At 38.6% G+C, this 25,450-nt stretch overlaps 2 protein-coding genes across 3 annotated transcripts in view; both read left to right on the forward strand.

The window, feature by feature from the left end:
- Nucleotides 1-5,413, forward strand: part of usp36 (ubiquitin specific peptidase 36) — a 46,591-nt gene extending 41,178 nt beyond the window's left edge. For both annotated transcript variants that reach the window (XM_049468119.1, XM_049468120.1), the window contains exons 19-21: nt 222-337; nt 1,084-1,220; nt 2,469-5,413. In XM_049468119.1, the coding sequence (XP_049324076.1) occupies nt 222-337; nt 1,084-1,209 (242 nt within the window). In that variant the 3' untranslated portion in view covers nt 1,210-1,220; nt 2,469-5,413. The remainder of the gene's footprint in view (nt 1-221; nt 338-1,083; nt 1,221-2,468) is intronic.
- A 1,540-nt stretch (nt 5,414-6,953) lies between these two features.
- Nucleotides 6,954-25,450, forward strand: part of cyth1a (cytohesin 1a) — a 90,540-nt gene continuing 72,043 nt past the window's right edge. Inside the window, exon 1 of the mRNA XM_049468137.1 lies at nt 6,954-7,086. Coding sequence (XP_049324094.1) covers nt 7,068-7,086 — 19 coding nt within the window. The 5' untranslated portion in view covers nt 6,954-7,067. The remainder of the gene's footprint in view (nt 7,087-25,450) is intronic.

Genomic DNA, 25,450 nt, shown 5'->3' on the forward strand with positions numbered 1-25,450 from the left:
CTTCACCTGTGTGAAAACAAACCAAACCGACGAGAGAAACTCGCTAAGTAAATAAATTCAACTCATTCAGACCAGAGAAACCAACTTTAAGTGTGAAAACGCCCTTAAATGTCTCATGTCCGGATGTTAATGCTAGGTGTAAACATAAAGGTGTAATCATGCTTCATACAACATACTTATTCACTGTAAACCATGCATTGATCTCTTTCCCTTGTCATCAGTTCTCAGTTGGGATGGAGAGCGCTCTGCTATCAGTAAAGATGCAATCGATGATGCACGTTGGGCCAAACATGACACTGTAATCGATGAGTGGGACGAAGAGTTTGACAGTGGAAAGGTGAGAAGGAGTTATGCTTTTTTTTGGCTTTTAGTTCAAATTACAAGCAATACCATTGAAATAGACTCATTAGTACTTTTTGGGCAGTTGTTGATACCGTTATCCTTTCCAAGCAAACAAGAAAGTTAGTTTTACACATTCTACACAAAAAGGCTGGTTATGTTATTCTCCATTTTTCCTGGTATTTGCTTATTTAGAAGTATTTATTTAATTATCTTCAGTAACACACATGCTGTGAAGTAACGTAAAGCATTGTCGTGATATATAGAGTATTATTATTCTAACTATGTTTCTCTTGTTAGTTAGTTTTACACATTCTACACAAAAGACCAGTTATGTTATTCTACGCTGTCTTTATAATGGGTTTTTGCAGCCGCAATTAAGATTCCTATTTGCCACATTTAACTAGCGGTTGAAGGTGGAACTCCTGTGATTTAATTGGCACTCAAGAAGTTTAGTAAAAGCTTTTTTTTTTTTTTTTTTTTAACCCAAACATGCCACCATCAGTTGGCCAATACAGTATAAACTATCAATCTTTCTATCGCTATTTTAAGTGAAGAAAGTTAAAGAGCAAATACAACCTCAAATTGTTCCCTTATCTTTTATATGTTCCATAAATATTCTTGTGTAAGAAACAGTAAAGTTATTTTGTTTAGACATTGCCGTCATTGTACATCATATAAACGCACAGTTTTTTCAGCTATCAGTGTTCACCCTTTTGTTTGCTATGTGGATTATTCTCACAGGTAAAGAAAATTAAGTTTAAGAAGGAGAGGAGAAGAAGTGGAAACGTCTTCCAGAAGATCCAGGACCGTCGCAACATGTGGTCCGTCACCGCGAAAGGAAGGAGGAACAGTCTGGGCTATCATTAGTGAGACAAGGGGTAAGTAAGTCTATTAGCTTTTATCTAGATATCCATACTGACCTGAGTGTTTATCAGTATCTTGGCTTCATATACAGTATTGATGATCTTTTGTTTCTAACCTCTACAAAGTTAAAAACTTTTAAATGTTTTTAAAAGTAAGCAATAAAGCACATTCCTTAAGTCTCTATGGATTAAGTGTGTATACTAAATGGCTTATGCTTAGTTCACACTACATGATAATAGCCCATCAAGCTAATACAGTATCTAGCAGGTTAAATATCTGACCCAGTCAACGTCTGGGACTGGAGCAGCAACTATTGTACCTAGTAGAAAGTGAGAACCACAGATCCAAAACACATCTTCTGCATGGCCAGAGCATTTTATGTAGAGTCTAACAGTGTTGTTTCCCTTGTTATATCAGGAAACGGGTCCTCTATGAATGTCAATAAATGGAGCTAAAAGCTAAAAAAAAAAAAAAAAAGCTGAAAGGTTCTTTGCACAGAATCACCTGCACAAAAAAAAGAGTTCTCCCCAGCTCTGTTCTTACCAGTTTTAGTCCCTGGTTCATTTTTAATTGCAATAGAAGCGCAAAACTCATTTGAGAGTACTTGCATCTCTCTCATCTGTTGACTCGCCACGGACAGTAGGTACAGATCCCTCCCTCAGGCAAAGTCTGTGGGCTAATCCTGCTGTGTACTGAAATAGTCAGTGTTTCTTCAATTGATCTAGTGGTACCTGCATTGCCTGTGGAGTAGAGTCACCTGGAATAGTTTTCTCAGCGTCTTGAAGGACAAGAACAATAGTTGCTGCTCATCCCAATTAAATCACCTCAAATCACCATCTCAGTTCATCAGCTTTAGATCAGGGGATTCATGTGGAAGAATAACACTTTTATACTCTTACTACTGAATTATATATGTGTCTCTTAATCGTTTTCATAACTTTAATATTAATCCACAATGTAGAAAATACATTAAATAAAGACACTTAATACAGAAAACATTGAATGAGAAGGTGTTTCTAAACATATCTAAACGTGTATCTAAACAAGTACTGTAGATACTGCTTTAGATACTGTTCTTTTTAATCAGATGAGGTTTTGGACTGTATCAAAAACCCTGACTGTCAGTCACTTTCTGAAGCCGTTTCTGAAGTCGGTCGTGTGTAATTGGGCCGTGTCGCAGAATAGATTCTCTGAGTAACCTTAACACACACTCTGATATATTTATAACCTCCTCCACTCTTCTGTCTTCTCGTCTTCTGCAGCTCTGAGACGAGACGTGCTGGTGCTCCCCGGATCGGACGCTTGCTGATTGGACGCGGAACGGTGCGGTCTCTCCGAGAGAACGTCCTGAAGAAAGAAGAGGATCATCCGAAGAGTACTGTGAAAAAATAATAATAATTATGATTATAATTATAATACAGAAAGCGATCGAAGCTTTTGGGGCTTAATCTGGGGTTTGAGGTCTAATCCACTTTACTGTGGGTTTAGAAGATCAAACCACCGTAATAAAAGACCCACACTGGTCACACTGGTCCAGCTTCCAGCTTCCAGACGTCTGTGGTGAGATGCTGTACTGTAGCTTCTGCTGTCTGCTGGTCTGATCTTGTCGGGATTCAGGATGAGACACGAATTTAAGGTGAAAAACGATGCTGATGAACTGATAACCATCCCTCCCTCCAGGGTGATGAGTAACGGTGCTGTTATTAATATTATCGGGCGTACTGCGAATCACTTGGGCACAGACCACTGATGCACACTGCCTCCCGGTTTACTGACGAAGAATCAAAACTCACGAACCATCTCAGAATTATTATTTTTGCTATTATTTTTGTTATAGTTATTTTATTATCATTATTTTCTGTTATTACTTAAGTGTTTTAGTTCTTTGAATGAAGCACAACACTCGAATGTTGAAGGTTTAGATACAGTATATAAAAAATATGGCCTGAAACTGAGTCACGGAGTCAAATGAATCGACTGAATCAATTGAATCATTCTCTCTGATTCAGATGAACTAATCCAAATACTCAAATCATTACAGTGAATACCAAATACTTGAGGACGCCGAATACACTCGCACCATTTTTACAGCTTTATACAGAGTAAGTGCTTCAGAAAACGATGTGAATGAATGTTGTGCATGTTTTTTATTTTATTTTATTATATTATCAACAATGATTCATTTCATTTTTTGGGGGTTCTGAACCAAAAAGACCCAATGGACGATTCATGAGTGAAATATAACAAGCCTTGCTTGGTGCATTGACCTCTTTTTCTTTAAATCTTCCGTTATGTTGTGGATTTGCCTTATTTTTTTCTTTTTCTTTTCATTTTTCTTGAGTTGAACATAAATATTCTGCATTTTATTTTTATTTTGTTCTGAATATTCTGAATATTATGGGAATCTTCTTGACGAGATGGCTCTAGTTGAAAATGTCAAAAATATAAAAATTTTTGATATGTGTTCATTCACATATGAAGGTCATATGAAGCATATCAAAAGGTTACTACAATCTTTATAAAACAGTTGCCTTTAACAATTGGATCTGCCCAATTTATCAATGCACCAATGTAGTAATAATAATTCTATTATGTCCATCAGTGACGTAAGGGAGAAAATATTGCATGGATAGCTTGCTTTTTTAAAAGCATTTATCTGTTTGTTTCACTGTAAGAAAGGCTGTACTCAATCAGTGCTGCTTCTACTTTTGCATCAGCAGCCGGAGTCAGAGAGAGAGAGAGAGAGAGAATACAGGAAGTCATAAGTCATGTTGTTGGTTGGCTCTCTCTTCTCGTCACTCCTATACACAGTGATGTTGTTTGTTGGAACAGGCGTCTGTTAGCTGAATGTATCAGAGCTGAGGATGCGACGCTTTCCTCTGATCTGAGCTGCAGTGATTGGCTGCTGTTTGGAAAGGGGCGGAGTCTGCTTGATTTCTTCACATGTATCGTGAGCATCGAAGGTATTCAGAGTTTACCTGGGTTTAACTGGGTAGCAGACAAAATTAAAGCCGAACAAAGTAAAATAAATAACATAAATAAATATATATCATATTTTATTGCATATCAGCAACATTTTCCAGCCAATCCCATTGCCGCTATCGCGCTTTCTCGCTCTCTACTCTCTATGCAAGTCGCACAGGTCACCTGAAGCCGGGGTTCACCTCAGGAACCGGTCCTAAGAGAATGTCAGGAACGCCGGGAACGCCGCTCTCTTGCGTCCCCTTCATCGAACCTACTGTAGAAACCGAGCCACAGTTCCACTCAATTCCACACAGTTCCACACAGTTCCACACAGTTCCACACAGTTCCAGTCCTTCACCTTTTCATAATCCATCACCAATCATATATATGAATCATAATTCATAGCGCAGAGATCTCTATTAGACGTCTCTGGAGTTGTACTATAAACGCTTTGGGACTAAAATCTACATTAAAAAAAATATATAAAAATATAGATTTTATTCCAGATACTTGGATCCACAGACGTTCACAGCGTTTGAGTCCGTAATTGAGTTATGGAGAGTAAGATGTGATGCTTTATTGATTAGAACATTGTACAGTCCCACTCGTGCTCTCTCTGTGTGACCTCCCGAACATCCTCGTAGTTGAGAATCCTCCCCGAACCCCAACCCAAAACCCCAATTCTTCCATTTTAGAGAAGTTGCCTTGAACTGATAAAAAAAAGAGTAATAAAAATAATAATAATAACAACTAGATCTTAAAAGTTGAAGTTTATAGTTTTAAAAAACGAGACGCGTATTAAAATGCACATATAATTCACAAATTAACGAAACCTAATATATATGTTTAACAGGTTTTTGAACTGTAACTGGGAGCTCCTCAGTGGTTAGATGTCCGGGGGGGCGTGTCCGAGAGGACGAATCGTACGTCGCTCTCCTCTCGGACCCGCCCCCTCTCTTTAATGGCAGTAAATTACACTTAAATCCAGGATGAAGATCCACAAATAAAAAGCTGAGTTCTGTAGAATGTGTTGGTGTTCTGTTAGAAACGTCACTCGAGGTCTCTTCAGTGGAAGCGACGCTGAAGAACACGCTCTGATCTCGACGTCTGATTCATGTCATCATATTTGCACCGCCGATTCTGTACCTTTATGCCGCCTTTTCGAGACTAAGAAGAGACATTCGATATCGAGGAAACGTGAATATAAATATACTGGTGCAATAAAGTTGTGATTTTTGTGAAACAGTGTTTCCTTGTGTTTCTTTTTACCAAATGCTTTATGAGGTAGAGTCACCTGGAATTCAGGCTTTCAGTTAACAGCTGTGCTGAACTCATCAAGAGTTAATTACTTGAATTTCTTGTCTCTTAATGTAAAGTTTGAGAGCATCAGTTAAAGTAAAGTAGTGAAGAGGTAGAGTTACAGGTACACAGTGAATAGTGAATATTTGAGTAATGTTCTAATATCTCAGATTATGAGAAGCGACAACATAAATTACTTTATGAAATAAAGGTCAGTCAATCCAAAAGTCAGGTGGGATCTCTGATATTATCTGATGAAATTGTTTTTTTTTTATGGCTACCTTCACATTACAAGCCACGTTGCTCAAATCCAATTTTTTGCTCAGATTAGATTTGGCTATCTTGACGGTTCACATTCACAAAAGTAAGTATAAATAATAAATATATATCTTTTTTTATTGTATTATGTAATTTATTATTAATTTATTATTAAATTATTAAAGTTTTAGTTTTAATATTCTATGTTTATTTTTTTGTTATTTTACATTTACATTTAAATTTAGTAATTATTATTAGTTTTTGTCATGTAAATCCCTGTTTGTAATTACTCGACTACATTAAAAATGAGGGTTGCCCTCAATGTACTTCCGACTCAAAATAAAGGTTGATTGCTTGATTGATGTTATAAAATAAATGATACATTAGTATCATCATCATAGTAGTATGGAGGTGACATCATAAAAAAAAACAATTAAAAAGCGTGGCCACACTTTATTAAGGCATTTGAACATGATCCTAAGCTGTGGAAACGAGATCTTTAAGGCATGGGAATGAGTTAATTAAACCTAGCTCCTTTAATCTAAGAATAATCTTAAGTATGAAAATGGAAAGTGGTTTATTTTTATTTTAATCTCTGAATGAAATATGGTGATATTTTGGAGTCTTTTGCAGAAAGATGAGGTTTAATTCTAAGTAAAAGAAACTTAATTCTTATACTAAAAGCTGATTGGCTCAGATGCAGACGTCACTCCAAAATATCACCATAATTTATTTAGAGATTAAAATAAATAAAAATAAACCAATTCACTCTCCATTTTCATACTAAATATTATTCTTAAATTAAAGGAGTTTTGATGTAATATTCAGTTTCTTCATGCGCATTAATTTACAGAAAAGCAAGCTTTATTATTCTCCGGCTAGATTGAATTAACTTGTTCCCACGCCTTATTAAGTCGTGCCCACTCCTTAATTATCTCGCTCCCATGCATTAGTGTCTCCACGCCTTAATAATCTCATTCGCACGCCTTAGGATCTCGTTCCCACGCCTTAACAAGGTGTGGCCACGCATTTAAAAAAAAAAAAAAAAAAAGATGTCACCTTAGGAGCTCCATATCATAGTACGTCATCATACGTGAAGCCCCGCCCATCGCTGTAGGTCCAGCGGGAGTGGAGGGAGGGAGCCGGGCGGAGCAGAACCGCAGCAGCGGCGCGGTGGCTGCAGAGCGCCGGGGAGGGGGCAGCGTGAGGCGGCCTGAGGCGCTGCTGAGAGTCGGGAGTCTGAGCGGAGAGAACCGGAGACCCGGAGAGCGGGAGGGAGCGAGGCGGAGAGCCGGAGATCAGAGCCGCTGCCCGGGGAACAGTTCTGCCGCTCACCGGCCATGGAGGAGGGGGGATACGGTAAGTCACGCTTTATTACCCCGAGAATCTGAATTAATTCTGGGCTGAGATTAACAGGTATCATTAAAGATACCCCCTTCTGGAGCTTTAATGAGGTCTGGATTATCAGGTATTGATTATTGATTATTAATTATTGATGATGATTAGCTTGCAATGCTGCTGTTTGTGTGTGTGAGTGGATCCTGCGGCAGGGCTGTTCCCACCAGAACCACCAAAACCATCAGAACCACCAGAACCACTTCTGATGTTCTGAAATTAGATTTGGGTACTTTGGGTCAGAACCAGTGTTCTGACATTAAAGGAGAAGTCTGTTGTGAAATGGACTTGGATTGTAGTGACGCATGTTAATGAGTATAATCTTTTGTTGGATAATCCAACTCTGTTCTCTCTCAGCATTTTAAAATACAGCACTTTTAGCCGATGCTCCCAACTAGCTTACAATGCAAATGGTAGGGGCATAAAGTTACTGGCTATTTTTACACCTTTAAAATTTGTGAGGATGGGAGTGTTGGAAAATGTCTTCAGAACTTTTCAAAAATCCTTTAATGAGCTTGATTTAGATTTATTTTGTGGTGCCGCAGTGGCTTAAGTTCTTGGGTTCAAGTCCCTATCTGGGTGGAGTTTCCACGTTCTCCCTGTGTCGGGGATTGGTTTCCCCCACAGTCTAAAATCATGCATATTCTAAATTGCTCAGGTAAATTGTTGCTCTAAATTTAAATGTGTATTGTATAGGATTGTGTGTGTGTGTATAAAATGTGTGTATGACTGTGTGCCCAGATATGGATTTGCACTCTATCCTGGGTAAATACTGTAGTGCTGGATGCAGTCCTCCAGGTGGACAGTGGTTTCCGGTTGAGAGTACGCTGTGCGCTATTGGCTGCCGCTTCTCCCCGGTGTGTGGATCAGGGGCGCAAGTACATAATTTTTGAGGGTGTGAGCAAACGTAGTGTCTGTGCCCCTGGAGGGAGAGACACGTTTTAAAATCGTCAGCGTCCTGTGTTTACTTTCCCACCGCGCTCCGCAAATTTATTTGGGGCTTTGATTTGCCACCCCCTCTAGTGCAGCGCCCCTATGCATCGCATGCGTAGGCTGCATACCCCCTTTTTGCGCCACTGGTGTGGATGTGTGCTGAGTATGAGTGGTTGAGTGTAAAATGTTTAAATTGTAAAGCGTCCTTGGGTTCCTAATTCATTCCTTATTTTGATTATTTAGTCGTTTAGCCATTTCCAATACCGACCATACGGAAAAAGATTAGAGCCTGCCCGGCTCAAACTCGTCAAGAAAGGTAAAGGCTGCTTGACGTGAAGCACAACATGGAGCAAAGAAAGAATTTCATTGTACGAGGACATTTATTTCTTTAAACTCTTTAAATCTTGAATCTTTGAACATTAGAGGTGGGACAAAATACAATATATCATTGTTTTAATATAATTTTCTTTTGTGATACATTATTGATATGTTATATCAAATATAGATAATTTCTGGAAACATAGTCACTCTAAACTCCCTAAGACTCGCCCCCAATTAGACTTACTAAATGTACTGCTTCATTACTCCACGTGGTGGCGCTATAATTTAATGAATAGGGTTAATAAACCTGCAGTGAAGAATATGGGTTGTCAAATTTTGTGAAACTGAAACATCAATGAATCCATAATTCCCGGTATTTGATTAATAAGGAGTATTTTATCCTCTTCAGTAACAATAACAGGTGCTGTGAAAAATCGTTGAGAATTGTGATATCTTGGGATATATCGAGTATCACAGAATCACAGTATCGTATCGGGAGATGCCTTGTCATTACCAGCCCTAATCAAAGTTACTGTGATGATTGACCAACTAATGCTTCAACCACCTTGACCAACAAATTCGTTAAAAATTTAGACATATTTTCCAAGCCATTATGTGTCCACAAGAAAAATGAAGTGTAATGGGAGGGAGTGCTGCTACAGACTAGTAGCTCTCCAGCCCAGAGGGTTGGGAACCCAATTGCAGAACAGAACGCGAGATCCAACCCATGTCGTCAGGGTCGCGCTCCAATACACTACCGCTACACGCCACGGGTAGTGAATTGGGACACGGCCGGGAAAAAAATTATAATAATAATAAACTTTATATAGATATATATATATATATATATATATATATATATATATATATATATATATATAGCACCTTTCATTAATAAAAATGCAGCTCAGAGTGCTTCACAATGAAATTAAATAAAACAGCAAAATGTAAAAGTAATATAAAACAAATAAACCAATTAAAAAGAAAGAATATAATAAAATAGTAAGAAATAAGACATTTATATTAAAATAAAATATAGAATAAAATAAATTGAAACAAAAATGATAAAATAAAAATGAGAACAACAAAATCAATCAAATGAAAAATTTAAGTATAAGCAGAACATAAGCTAAGTTAAAAAGGAAGTTTTTTTTTGCTGTTTTTAAAGCTAGTAACACTCGATGCCTGACTAATATTAATTGGGAAAGAGTTCCATATTTTTGGGGCATAAAAACAGAAAACTGCTTCACCTGTCTATTTGTGATTCATTCTGGAAATATTTGGTACATATTCTGTCAGACAGTCTGAGATGTATGCAGGTGTGGTTTAACCCATTAAGAGATTTATAAACCAGTAAAATAATTTTAAAATCAACTTTAAAAATGACCTTATAAAGAGATAGGGAGCCCAAGAACAGGCGGAAAAAACGAGAACGGGAGGAAACTAAGGTCCAGTGTTGAGCGTGACCGAGAGAGGGACAGAAGGGAGGAAGGTAAACAAAAGCTCACCAAAGAAGCATATTAGTATTTTTTTTTTCATTATCGTTCATTATAGTTCAAACAACGTCACAGGCCAGATGTTCAGGGTTCATACACCTTTTACAAGGTAAAATTCAAGCACTTTTCAAGCTCTTTCGAGGCCCATTTTCAAGTTTTTCCAGCACCTTTCAGCTGTGTTAAATTAATTATAAATGGTGATATCTCAAAACTGCGATTTTGCGATAATTAATATATCGCAAAACTATTCTTCACACTTCACAGCGACTACACTACTGAGAGAAAAAATACTTCTAAGTAAGTAAATAGCAGGAACTATGATTATGGATTTATTGGTGTCAGTTTATTTGTATAAATGTTCACCATATGTTTACCCTATTAATTTAATTGAGCTGATTGAGAAGTTAATGTAGTATGTAAAATTTGTGGATGAGTTGAACGCATTTATACACATACATATACTCAAAATATACTCAAATTTATTGATTTGCTTTATTTGTCACACTGCAAGAGATGGTTTTATAGTATTATGTTTACGTGAACACACAAAGCAATGTGCAATTTTTTCTTTAAGCGAATTTATTTAGACAGATAGTTGTATGTTTATTGTAAAGCAAATGCAGTTAGAATTTCAAGCTTTTTTTAAGCACTTTCTCCAAAATTCCAGAATTTTATAATTCAAGCATGTTTTTCTATTGCCTAACTCTGGTTTAGACCATCTGAAACCATCAGTTACCAACATAAACTGATCTCAATCTGGATTTGTATGCTGTGTTTTAGCATTTCCTACCCAGAACAGTGCAGAATTCCCTTTAGAACAGGTTCCTCTGAAGGTAGATGATGTTATAGATGGAGCTGAACTCCATCGATGGGTTTGTAATGATGCATATCTACAGAGGCCACGCTGTTCTGGTCTTACTCATCAAAATGGAAAGTCTGGTGTTAATTATTCATAGTGTGGCTCGCTAAGTGCATCCTGCATCTTGGAATAGAGCTGAGCTGTGGTCTTGCAGGAGATCATCCCTCACCGAGACGCCGATAAAAAGAACAGAGGGAAAAAGTTAATGGCGCTGGAATTTGATTAGGAGTTTAATGGAGATGTAATGTGTAGCCAACAGTCCAGACCAGTCGATCGGCTATCAGCCTTTTATATATGCGTACGAGTCTGAGTGAGAGCAAGAGCCAGCAGGAGATACGGACAAGAAAAAGATCTTTATTTAAATCTGATCATCATACCCCACGCTAAAGAGTCTTTTTACCATTTATTATTCTGTCTTAAAAGCTATTCTCTCTATTGTGTATCTACAGCTCTGTAAAACATATGAGAGAACTAATGTAAAACCTCTGGAATAAAATCAAGAGGAAGATGAATGATCACAAACCATCAAACCACCAAACTGAACTGCTTGAATTTTTACACCAGGAGTAAAGCAGCATAAAGTTATCCAAAAGCAGTGTGTAAGACTGGTGGAGGAGGAGAACATGATGCCAAGATGCATGAAATTAAAACTGTGATTAAAAACCAGGGTTATTCCACCTAATATTGATTTCTGAACTCTTAAAACTTTATGAATATAAACTAAGAAATGTTGTCTGTAGTTTATAGAATAAAACAACAATGTTAATTTTACTCAAACATAAACCTATAAATAGTAAAATCAGAGAAACTGAATGAAGTGTAATGAGATTGAGTGCTGCTACAGACTAGTAGCTCTCCAGCCCAGAGGGTTGTTGAACCCAATTGCAGAACAGTTGATCTCAAAGCAGGTAAACCCAAGAAATAAATAAATAAATAAATAATCACACCGCTCCTCATGCGGGATCGTCAGGGTTGCGCTTCAATACACTACTGCGGCCCCGGCTAATGAATTGGGACACGGCCAGGAAAACACTTTTTATATATCACCTTTCATACATAAAAATGCAGCTCAAAGTGCTTCACAATAAACACTAGCTCCATATTCCACATAGAAAAAAAGGAAACCCAGCGGTTTTAATCAGTAAATCAGCATAAATTCAAAGTAATCTACCTCAGTGAAGACATAATGCTGTGTTTACGTCACTCTGTAAAATCAGTGACTTACAGGAGGAGGTTGTGACTAAACTTAGTGATGTGATTAATTTGCAATAAATACTATTTATGACTTTAAAAAAAATCTGAGATGAATCACCCTTGTTAAAGTTAACAGCACTAACACATACAGGGGTTGGAGAATGAAACTGAAACACCTGTCATCATTTTAGTGTGGGATTTTAGGTTTCATGGCTAAATTGGAGCAGCCTGGTGTTCAATCTTCATTAATTGCACATTGCACCAGTAAGAGCAGAGTGTGAAGGTTCAATTAGCAGGGTAAGAGCACAGTTCTGCTCTAAATATTACAATACACACAACATTATGGGGGACATACCAGAGTTCAAAAGAGGACAAATTGTTGGTGCACGTCTTGCTGGAGCATCTGTGACCAAGACAGCAAGTCTTTGTGATGCATCAAGAGCCACGGTATCCAGGGTAACGTCAGCATACCACCAAGAAGGACCAACCACATCCAACAGGATTAACTGTGGACGCTGTAGGAGGAAGCTGTCTGAAAGGGATGTTCGGTTGCTAACCCGGATTGTATCCAAAAAACATAAAACCACGGCTGATCAAATCACGCAGAATTCAATGTGCACCTCAACTCTCCTGTTTCCACCAGAACTGTCCATCGGTTCAGTACGAATAAATCCTCCTGTTATTCGGCCCCGCCTTCGTTTACCGAGCGGACTGACCTTCCATACAGCACTATGTATCTCCTGTATCTCCTCAGACTCTTCAGGATCCTCGTCTCCCTGCATCCATTTACAGATCAGACTAATTTTTATCTGTGTATCAGTTCGTCTGTATCACCGAGACGCTCTCCATTACACCCGTCCTGTAATCTGATAAAGGGAATTAAACTCTGTAATGCAGGCTGGATCTGCTGTAATCAGATTTATACAGGCGTACTCCTGCTCTGGCTGTCCTGCGTCCGTACCCTGCGGCCTGTAATGCAGTTTACAGGACCTACACCACACACGGACATGCCACGAGTCATGAACCAGGAGATATTATTATTATTGTGTGCCGTATTGTATTGTACATCACCCACCCCTAATTATCACATCAGGGTTCTACTTTTTTACTGTTTTTATCAAAAGATTCACAAACAAAATTCACACTGTTCTCATTTCCCACTATATATCTACTAGAGACAGATTATATCTTTCCCGTATCATTTATTTTTCTGTAATCCTGGATATTTGGAGATATTTGGAGTGCAATATTATTATTATCATGGCATTCTGGATCATTGACTTCTGTTACAAATCTGATAAAATTCTTGAATGTTTTTTAATATCTCAGTTAGGGGTGTGCCATATCATATCGTATGCAATAATACAATTTTATTTTGTTGCAGTAGTGTATTCTTAAAATATTTATTTTAAATTCAGTGTTTTGTCAAATCAGCAAGTGTAACATTGTGAAATATTGTGATATTATTTTTGGGCCATTGTGAGTTGCTGTGGTATACGTCTGGGTTGCTGTAGTATCTACATAGGTTGCTGTGGTATCATGAATGGGTTGCTGTGGTATTTGTATGGGTTGTTGTAGTATCTACATAGGTTGCTGTGGTATCTTCAATGGGTTGCTGTGGTATCTGTGTGGGTTGCTGTGGTATCTGTATAGGGTTTGCTGTGGTATCTGTAAAGGGGTTGCTGTTGTATCTATTATGGGTTGCTGTGGTATCTGTATAGGGTTTGCTGTGGTATCTGTATAGGGTTTGCTGTGGTATCTGTGTGGGTTGCTGTGGTATCTGTATAGGGTTTGCTGTGGTATCTGTATAGGGTTTGCTGTGGTATCTGTAAAGGGGTTGCTGTTGTATCTGCAAAGGGGTTGCTGTGGTATCTGTAAAGGGGTTGCTGTGGTATCTGTATAGGGTTTGCTGTGGTATCTGTAAAGGGGTTGCTGTTGTATCTGCAAAGGGGTTGCTGTGGTATCTGTAAAGGGGTTGCTGTGGTATCTGTATGAGTTGCTGAGGTATCTGCGTGGGTTGCTTTGGTATCTGTATGGGTTATTGTGGTAGCTGTATTGGTTATTGTGGTATCTGTGTGGGTTGCTATGGTATCTGTGGATTGATTTTGTATCTGCGTGTGTTGTTATGGTATATGTTTGGATGGCTGTGGTATTTGTATGGGTTGCTGTGGAGTATGTGTGGGTTGCTGTGGAGTATGTGTGGGTTGCTGTGGTGTATGTGAGGGTTGCTGTGGTGTATGTGTGGGTTGCTGTGGTGTATGTGAGGGTTGCTGTGGTGTATGTGAGGGTTGCTGTGGAGTATGTGTGGGTTGCTGTGGTATCTGCTTCGCTCTACCTCACTCTACTTTGTTCTACCTCACTCTACCTCTCTTTAATTCACCCTGATTTTTACTACCTCACTCTACTTCTCTCTACCTGACTCTGTGCTACTCTACTTGCTTTACCTCACTCTACTTTATTCTCTCACCCTGCCTTACTCCACTCAACTTGAATTATTTTCTGTACCTTATTCTGTCTCGCTATACTTTGCTCTACCTCACTTTACCTCACTGTCTTCACTCTACCTCACTATCCTCATTCTACCTCACTCTACCTCGCTCTACCTCCAGTTTCACTATGTAACATTAGCACAGTGTGAAGCGCTCCCTCTGTTGCTGTATGTTGGTAATGCAGTTAGAGTTTGCTGTAATTCACAGTGTTACAGCTGCTCTCTCGATGTGTTTGTTTTGAAAATTGTGAAAATCACCATAACAATACAGTCCTATTACAGATTATCAAAATCAATCTGGATAAAATCTAGATATGATCGAAATCACTGTGATGTTTAGGATATGAGCAGTGTGAATACAGGCAGGAGTGACAGCTGATGAGCTGCTGTTCTTTGTGCCGGCCCAGTTTCTCTAAATAATGTGTGTATTGTGTAGTGTGTGTGTGTGTGTGTGTGTGTGTGTGGGAGATGCTTGTGTGAAACACCTGTGCCTCTGGAGCTCTCTGCCTCCCACATGCAGAGCTCACTAAAGCGATGAGACACTTTTGAACTCGCTCAAAGCGAAAGCACCACACCACTCGCGCCCAGCTCTTCTTTATAACACCAGTCTCTCAGAGCAGGTGATGCTTTCAGGTAGTTTACATGCAGCTTCAGACACCTGACACCTGTATTTCTACATTTACAACCCCAATACCCTAAGAAAATTAGATTGAATTGATTGCAGGCAGTACGAATCCAAGATATTACATGTTTTTATGTGCTCAACTTCATTTAATTTATGGATATATTGTATATATTCATCCTGCATTTCATACACAAAACATATTTCAAACACCAGAACAATAGTTGGAAAAGTAAAGCAGCATTTACCACTTTATAATGTTTCCAGTCTTTCTTACAGCACTTAATACAATTTGTTTAGATACTGAAGATACCAAGTGCTGAAGTGTTTCAGTTATTTTGTCCCATGCCAAACTGCCAGTGAGTTGTACGAGGGCTGTTTTATCTCTTCTGCCAAAAAAAGGAGATTTGAGTCTTTTAAAAAACTGGAGACCAGTGGCTTTGTTATGTACAGACTATAAAATTATGTCCAAGGTCTTAGCTAACAGGTTGAAAAGGGTCATGGAGTTTTTAATACACCCAGACCAAACATACTGTGTACCTGGAAGATGTATAATGGACAATATTTTTCTAGTTCAAGACCTGTTTGAATTAAGTAAGACAGAGTCATGTAATTTGGGCTTTTTATCTCTGGATCAAGAGAAAGCCTTCGATAGAGTGGATCACACCTATCTTTTTAAAACAATGGCGGCTTTAGGTTTTAATGAAGATTTTATAGCTTGGGTCAAACTTCTTTATGTGCGTGCTACAGCTTTACTAAAAGTGGGAGGAGGTCTCAGTCTTCCAGTAGAACTGAAGCGAGGAATTAGACAAGGCTGTCCACTATCAGGTCAACTTTACAGCCTCGCTATTGAGCCTCTACTAAATCGGCTGCGAAGAGAAATGCAGGGTCTCACTGTAGGGAGTTCTCCGGGAAAGCTAATCTTGTCTGCATATGCGGATGATGTTCTGATCTTCATCACCAAACAAGATGATGTCCACATCCTCATGGAAACCCTGGCAAAATATACTGCAGCTACCTCATCAAAGGTAAACTGGAGTAAGACAGAGTCTGTGCTCGTTGGTGAATGGCGAGAAGAAGGGCCTCCAGTTTTACCTGAGAACTTACAGTGAGGAAAACATGTGATAAAATATCTTGGAGTATTCCTTGGGACGGAAACCTACCAAGAGAAAAACTGGGAAGGATTAATGGAGAAGGTGGAGGGTCGACTACTTCGCTGGACCTGGATCCTTCCACGTCTATCCTACAGAGGAAGAGATCTCATCATTAATAATCTGATTGCTTCTATGCTGTGGCACAAGCTCATCCCACTGGAACCTCCTGACACATTCATTCAGGGCATTCAGAGAAATGCCTTTTATAAAGGTGGGAATTCTGAGGTCCTGCAGCATACGTCGAAGCTTCCTTAAGGCTGGATTAACCAAGATTGGCAGTCTGCGAACTGAAGGTTCTTGGAAAACTCTTGAGACTCTCAGTTTACAAACGGGCATCAAGTCTACTCGTTTACTGCAGCGGATGATGGGAGAGTTGGCTTCTGTACTACCACAGGCTTATAAACAAGCTCTGGAGGATGGCACAGATATTCATAATAACTTTTTTCCTTCCCTATCCATCTCAGCAAAACATGAGCTCTCTGAGTATGAAGGTCTTTTATTATCTTTTAGATTTCCACAGCTTACCAATTTTCCCAGTGCTTCCAAAAAGGACCTCTATATAGTGTGTGTTAAGGTCCTGCATCAGAACATGCTGAGTCAGATCAGTGAATCTGGGCGGCGAGACTTGTTACCTCCGGGATTGTCTCCTAAAACATGCTGGAGGACCTTATATAAACCCCCAATTGAGAAACGTTGTGGTGATTTACAGTGGAGGATCATACACAGGGCTATAGCTACGAATAAACATGTCGCCCACATTGACCCCACTGTGACGGCTTCTTGTCCCTCCTGTGGCGAGGAGGAGAATGTAGAACATTTGTTCCTGAAGTGTGAGAGACTCCGGAACATGTTTCAATGTCTCAAGTCTTGGATGTCTGATTTTGGTGTACTGTTTACTGATGGTCTTTTTATTTATGGTGTGACTTACTGTAAAACAAAAAAAGATCAAATCTGTTTGATGAACTTTTTATTGGGGACTGCAAAGCTCTCAATCTGGTTAACACGGAGGAATGTGTTGAGAGGGACTGGGACAGTGAATCCTGAGGTGATGCTGAGGAACTTGGTTAAATCCAGATTAAGACTTGAATTTGCTTATTTTAAACTGACTCATCGTTTACAGGAGTTTTGCTTAATGTGGGCTCAGAATCAAGTTTTATGTTCTGTTGATGATGATGATGATGATGAATTAATTGTGCACATTTGATGTATTGCAGTTTGTTGTTTGGTAGGTTTTAAATGTGTTTCAAAAAAGAGGTATATTAGGATGATTGGATAGGAGTATTTGGTTGTCTATCTGATTGTCTGATGAGTTTATATAGATGAGTGGGTCTGTTTGATACTAGGGCTGGGGCGGTATTGATTTTTTATAACCGCGGTAAAAAACTAACGCATCACCGCGATATTGCGGTTAACCGCGAGACCCCAAAACAACCCGCCCCCCCCCCCCCCCCCCCAAAAAAAAAAAAACACCACACATTTATTGGTAACAAATCTTTATTCTTCAAACCATACAGCCTACATACAACCTCTACATAAACCATAAATACAGCATAACAAGTGAACATATGCTGCCTGTATAATTCGTCATTGTACAGCTAACCTGTCTTTTTCCGAGCAGACTTTTTGAAGGAGGAGCTTGTCCGCCTCCCCCTTCTCCATCCATAGATCTATTTTAGGGCTGGCCCGAATAGCGGTTTTGAGCTCAGGATATTCGGCAGTAATTGGTAGCGAATATTCTAATATTCGTTTAAAAAAAAAAGACGAATTAATCCACATCAAAATTTTCCACTGACCCCCGGCCCCGAAAAAAATATATTTCTCACCCCTTTCCTCGGGCCGTTCGGGCTCAAGGCTCAAGAAGTCTGTGATAGGCGTCTGTTTTTTTTTTTATTCTCACACTTCTTATTTCTCATTAAATATCTACTAGATACAGATTATATCTGTACAGTATCATTTATTTCACTTCCCTCCTGAATATTTGGAGTGCATATGTCTCCTTATGTTGTGTAGTTATGTAGTTTTCACCCCAGAATTTCTGCTGCCTCACACCAGGCTTCGGCTGCATCGCAGGGCAGGAGCGCAGCTGCGTTACGGCTATTTCGTTTGAATTGTGCAGTGCAGAGTATTACAGATTTTGTATTTTTGCACTTGGGCTATTAGCTCAATATTAAATATTTCGTTTGTTTATAAATTATTTTATATTCTTAAACCATGTTAAATTATATTCGATTGGAGGAAATTAATTCAGACATCATTTCTTTTTTGTCCCGTTACCGTTCCGCAAAAAAAAAAAACTTCTTTTAATCCCGCATCAGCCCGCCACATTTGCCGCACCTGCCCCGCGGTCCTAAATAAATTTAATAAATTACATTTAGTGCTTAAAATAAAAAAAAATATTTATTAAAACCGCGCTGAATAGTGCGGTCACGTTTCTTACCACATTACAAAAAAAAAATCGGTGTGTGTGTGCGTGTCGGTCCATTCTCCGCTCCTTTTTTGTGCTTAGGGTTTTTTTGTTGCGTGCATGAGAATCACTGCGTGATTATTACAATTTTCTTAACTATTTATTATGTGCTCCCACATCCTCTGGATTGATTAAACTCCTGTTCCCGCCAATAACAATTCAGTTCTGTCTGTGCCGCAAGATATCCTGACGGGAACCGCGTCATATAATATGTTGATTAAAATGTCGTGACGTTAAGAAATCGGCTCGCAAGAGACAACCGACCAAAAAAAAAGACATTAGTTCCATTTTAAAATAATAGAAACCTGTCCTTTATGTTTGACAATTTTTGTTTCACTTTACGTGTCCTTACTCATCTGAAGTTTATTTATCTGAACTGAGTTTTATATGGTTATATTTGTAGCGGTTCTGAACTCAGTTCCGCGTGCTGTGAAAGAGACAAGGCGCAGCGCATTTTACCTCAGACTTGGTCAGATAACAACATTTCAGTAAAGATGGTGGTTATAGTTTTATATCATTGCTTTGCTGTTTGAACTACACTTCAACCAACCTTACTATTTTTACCAAGACTGAGGCGCAATGCCGCGCGTTCTCCGCGGTGCTCACGCAGAACAGCCAGCAGCCAGACAATGAATTAATATATTTTACTTTCTCAAAATGTGACCACGGAACACCTTACATGGCTCTATGGTTTACCTTGATGTGGGTGAATTAGTTTGATGTGTTGGCGAGAGGTGCAGACACCACTTTCCGGCAAATCTTGCAGATGATTCTCTTCTGTTCTGAGTCTTTTTCTTCCTTTTTTCTCAACTTACTGAGCCTGCCCTGTAGCTTCCATTTCCGAGCCAATATTAGTGCTGCTAATCTTCACTCTCTTCAGCAGCCTCAATGGAGACGAAGTGAGCAGGAGACTCCAGAGCTGTTCTGGCCTCAATGAGTACCACGCACCGCGTTTTGCTTAACCCATTCGCTGCCGCGCCAGTGCAGCGGCAGCACAGATAAATGACAAAAAATTTTTTATTCGATATTATGAATTTTGAGATAGTTTGACACCAATATCTATCGCGATCAAAATATATTTTATATATTGCACAGCCCTATAGTGTAGGACTTACACTTGACATATTAATACTGAATTCACCACAGTTGTGCTTATATGGAGCATTTTACTACCGCTCAAAACGCAGTCAATCAGATTTGACAGCCATAAAAAAAATGCGGTAATGACGGTAATGAGCTCATCACCGCGGTGACGTCCCATAACCGCGGTATTGCGGTAATAAAATTATCGTCACAGCCCTATTTGATACATGAAGTTTTCTGGTTTTTACAGTTTTCCCATGTGTTTAGAATAATGTTAAATAAAGATCATGTTAAATCTCAATCTCTCTCTCTCTCTCTTTGTATCTCTCTCTCTTTTTGTATCTCTCTCTCTCTCTCTCTCTTTTTGTATCTCTCTCTTTTTGTATCTCTCTCTCTCTCTTTTTGTATCTCTCTCTCTTTTTGTATCTCTCTCTCTTTTTGTATCTCTCTCTCTCTCTCTCTTTTTGTATCTCTCTCTCTTTTTGTATCTCAAATTTTCAAATTCAAATGGCTTTATTGGCATGAATTGTAAACAACAACTGTTGCCAAAGCAAACAATTCAACAAATACAAAAATAATAATCAAATTATGACAAAATTGAAGGATAATAAATAAATTACAATATGTGAGAAAAAAAAAAATAATAATAATAATAATAATAATAATAAGAAATAAATGTACATATAGTTTATGCAATAATATATATATAATTATATAAGCAGGGTTGTTTAGTGTAGGGTGGGGCTCTGGTTTCTCAGGGTGTGGCAGTTGTGTACATATTTAGCAGATAATCCAACACATTCTGGAATCTCTCCTAAATACAGTCTGATCAGATCTTCCTCTGTTATTAATCTGAGCGATGGGATGGTGGATGTGATGTTCTGTAGGAACTGGAGTCTGAGCTGGGTGTATTTAGAGCAGGAGGAGAGGAAGTGCTGCTCGGTTTCTACCTGTCCGGAGCTGCAATGATCACACACTCGCTCGGCTCTGGGTCTCCAGTGTTTCCTCTGTCTCCCGCTCTCTATCTCCAGGCTGTGGGCACTGAGTCTGTACATCGTCAGCGTGTGTCTTTCTCTGGGGTTTTTAATTTTAGTCAGGTAATCTGCGAGGGTGTATTCTCTATTTAATGATCTGTAACATTCTAATTTATTAATGGAGGAAATTTCATGAAGCCAGTGATTAATATAGTCTGATTGCTGTGTTTTGTGGATGGTTTGGAGGTGTGTGTGTTTGAGGGTGTAGCAGGTGGTGGTGTGAAGGTGGTGGTGGTGTTTAATGTGTGTGAGAGGGTCTGTTTCTGGGTGTGTGCAGGTATTAAGGTATGCTGTGTGGTGATATGAGTCTGGGTGGGATTGGGACAGGTGAGAGTGGAATTTTAAAGCTCTGGTTATGATGGATAGGGAGAGAGGAAACTGGCCGAGCTCTGCTCTGCACGCCAGGTTCACCGTGCTGCGATGGACTTTTAAAATTTCTTTGCAGAATTCCAGGTGAAATTTTTCTATTGGATTCGTGTCCCATGATGCGTGTCCTTTATAAATTTTAGGTCTCTCTCTTTTTGTATCTCTCTCTCTTTTTGTATCTCTCTCTCTCTCTTTTTGTATCTCTCTCTCTCTCTCTCTCTCTTTTTGTATCTCTCTCTCTTTTTGTATCTCTCTCTCTCTCTCTCTTTTTGTATCTCTCTCTCTTTTTGTATCTCTCTCTCTCTCTTTTTGTATCTCTCTCTCTCTCTCTCTCTCTCTCTCTCTCTCTCTCTCTCACTCTCTCTGTGTGATGCTCTAGGTGAGGATGAGGAGAGGCTGTGTGGGTGTTTGCAGCACCACTTCAGTCCTTGGGGCGAGAGAGAGAGAGAGATACAGGGAGACACAGAGAGAGAGAGAGAGAGAGAGAGATACAGAGTGAGAGACAGAGAGATAAAAAGAGAGTAAGCTACAAAGAGAGATAGAGAGAGATACAGTGTGAGAGAGAAAGAGAGTGAGCTAGAGAGAGAGAGAGAGAGAGAGAGAGAGGAAAAGAGAGAGAGAGAGAGGAAAAGAGAGAGAGAGAGAGGAAAAGAGAGAGAGAGAGAGAGAGGAAGAGAGAGAGAGAGAGAGACTCTGTTATATAACATTAGGTGACCAAAAGATGGAGCCATTGTAGCATTTCTGGCTTTAATTACACCTCACTTCAAAACAAGTAATTTACAGTGCTTTACCTAAACAGGACTAAAATCATAGACATAAAAAAACAAAATAGATGTTTTTTTTTATAAAACAGAATATTTATTTATGTATTTATTTTTTTAAAGATATCTTGTTCCAGATATAATTACAAATATAATGATTCCATCCAGATGTGAAAAAGAAAAAATAAAGTAATAAGAGTGCTGTGAGTTTTGGACGATGTTCCCTTTTGATCTAAAGTAAAAAGATAAAAGTCAACCTTCTTCAAGTGGTTCTTTTAACCAGACCTCACAAAAACAGTTTTTCAACTATCTGTAGAAGTCTTTAAACATTTTGTGTCTAGTAGTGATGTTTTTAAAAACTACTCTTTTGTAGTGTATATATAGTTTAATAGTGTTGTATTCTGTTTTATATAACAAAACACATCCAGCCAAAACATTATCACTACCTGGAGCTGTGCCTTACTGAAGCAGACCTTTTATACGCTGCAAGGATTAGGAGCATGTTAGGAAAATTAAAGAGATAATACATGTTAGTACAGTCACATGAGCATTAAACAAATACCAGGCATAATAGGCATCAATGGTTTTCAGAATAAAAACAAATATTTCTATTCTATTCTATTATCTGTTGTAGTTGCAATGCTCTGCCAGTAGAGAGAGTTAAAGTGTATTTAAAGTAGAGGAATATTCACTTTATATACATATAAATTGTCAAATTACAAGTCTTTTGTATAAAATACTCTAAAAAGAACATGATTTATAAAAATAAAACTCTTTTTATCTGTTGATGATCTGCAGAAGAAACATATATACTATACTGTTTATAAAAAAAGAAGCTCAAACAATACAAGTTACAGCTGAAGCACACAGCATTATACTGCACTGTTTGAGGGGACAGCTTGGGAACACCCACACCTGTATTAGTTGTGAGGTGTTATCTTGTGAGTGAGGTTGATTGAACACTGGTCAATGTGCTCATGGTAAGGCCAAGGGGGTGCAGATGGATGGGGGACGCTCCATTTCTGTAGTTGTGTGTAATATATTAATAATATTAATTAATTGATTGAAATGATTATTATAACAATAATTCATAATATTAATATAATTAACTTGATGTAATAGAACCCCACCCACATATCCCACAGATCAGTGCTGCGTTCTTTAGCTTCCATGGGACATGCCAAAAGTCATGGTACACAATACTATTCATGTTGCTCTGTGCTCTGATTTCTTTAACTGTCTCAGTCTGATATAGAGATGCTTCTGCCTGTAGATCAGACTGAGGGGAAGTTCAGAACTCTGTTGGTCAGATCAGATCACAAGTGTGATCAGCCCCATAGCAACAGGGCAAGCAAACCAATCAATTGCTTATGAATTGAATGCAAAAACACTGCTCAATACAGAAAAGTACAAGGAGGCTTCTCACACTAGTTAGTGAGAGTAGCCCATAGACTGTATATAGCTGGACAGAACATCGTCTCTCAAAAGTGAAGCCACCACAGGTCGGGCGCCCCCTGCTGTTCGGTTTCAGAAAGCTGTGTAACCCCACCCATTCCCATAGGTTTTAATGGCAAAACAGACAAACTTCAATCACGTTTTTTTCTAATATACTGTAATTCTACCTCCATTATTTAAATGCAGCAGCTAGTGTAACCTCTGCTTATATTGTCATATTTTTATATCCCCACAGAATTCGTTTTTTAAAAACATTATTCAGCTCTATTCAAAAAAGGTGTGGTTATTGTAAAAGGGCTGGTTATGGGCGGGACCAATAACAGACCGTCAGCTCCGCTCCGCTCCGCTCTGCAGCCTGTGACCTCGAGGCAGCCCTCAGGGGCGGGGTTATTCAAATGAGTAGGCTGCTCTTCAGTCTTTCTCCCTCCTCTGGTCTCTACTGCTCAGACTCGGGTTTCGGGATCCCCAACATGGCGGAAGATTTTGGCTTCATTTTCATTAAATGAATGGGAATGGCGACACGACGTCCATCTTTTTTTTACAGTCTCTGGAGTAGCCAGGCAGGTTCATCATTACTGCAGTCGGCAAAATATGAACCTTCAGAAACCATGAAGGCAGAAAAGAAAGAAGAGAAAAATAGAGGAAAAGATAGAAAATAAAAAACAGAACAGCGGTTAGTGATAATCCACGTTAAATAATGTTGCTTGTGGCCCACAAATGCTTTGAAACAGCCTTGAGTGTGATCACTGTAAAAGTGGAAGTGCATACTAAAATGTGAAGTGTGACACGTTTGCTGACTTGGAGGAACAATGTGTGTGTGAGTGTGTGTGTGTGTGTGTGTGTGTCCTCAGATGAGCTTGTTCCTTTGACATGCAGCTGCAGCACTTTCCCTCCCTGACTCGGCAGCTCACACACACACACACACACACACACAATACACTCACTCACACCCACACACACACCCACACCCACACACACACACACACACACACATTGTTCTTTGTCCTCTTAATGTCATGCTCCCTGTCACTGCTTGTGGCTGTGTACATGTACATGTGTGTACATATACATGTGTTTTATATATATATATATATATATATATATATAACATAAAAAAATGTACAGTGTCATTTTGTGTGTTTCAGCTGTAACTTGTTTTTCATAAACAGTATAGTATATATGTTACTTCTGCAGATCATCAACAGATAAAAAGAGTTTTATTTTGTGTGTGTGTGTGTGTGTGTGTGAATGAATAAACATAATGCACTAAAGTATTATTTTTTTTTTTTTTAGATGACAATTATCAAAAGGAAACATTGGTCACAGTTTTATGTTAAATTTGCCACTTGTTCACAATTGAATAAATAACATACATAGCCTAACCCTGATATCAAAGAACTTTAACTAAACATATATATTTTTGGTTGCACTACATCTTATAATGTTGATGAGGACAAAAGAACCTCAAAACACCTTAAAACACCCTTTCTTTAACCTTTATTTCCATATTTAAAAATAGTTTATTTGCAGTAGTATGCTCGTCACCTGAAGCTAACGCTTACTACTTTAAATTTTACACAGAGAGACACAGATAGCTATAAAGCTACGTAACAACTGAGGTATTCTATTGTATTCAAACATTTAGCTACCTAAAAATATCGGCCGGTTTTTGCATGTTTTACACACATATTCCTCCTGAAAAACATTTATTTGGGTAAGTTTTTTTCCTTTTCTATTTACAGTTAGCTTAGCATAATTTTTTGATTGGAGGGGAGTATTACGCTAGCCAGTTATCTCAGTAGAATTTAACTATTTAATTGTGACAAGCTAACTAACTAACTTGTTAGCTAGTTAGCTAATGAACTAACAACTAGCTAACTAACTAGCTACCAATCTAACTAATTAGCTACCGAACTAACTAACAATCTAACTAACTAGCTACCCAACCAACCAACTCACTAACTAGCTAACTAGCTAACTAATTAGCTACCTAACTAACTAACAATCTAACTAACTAGCTACCCAACCAACCAACTCACTAACTAGCTAACAAGCTAACTAATTAGCTACATAACTAACTAACAAGCTAACTATCTAA

Source organism: Astyanax mexicanus, chromosome 19 (genome assembly GCF_023375975.1).
Source record: "Astyanax mexicanus isolate ESR-SI-001 chromosome 19, AstMex3_surface, whole genome shotgun sequence".
Classification (NCBI taxonomy): domain Eukaryota; kingdom Metazoa; phylum Chordata; class Actinopteri; order Characiformes; family Acestrorhamphidae; genus Astyanax; species Astyanax mexicanus.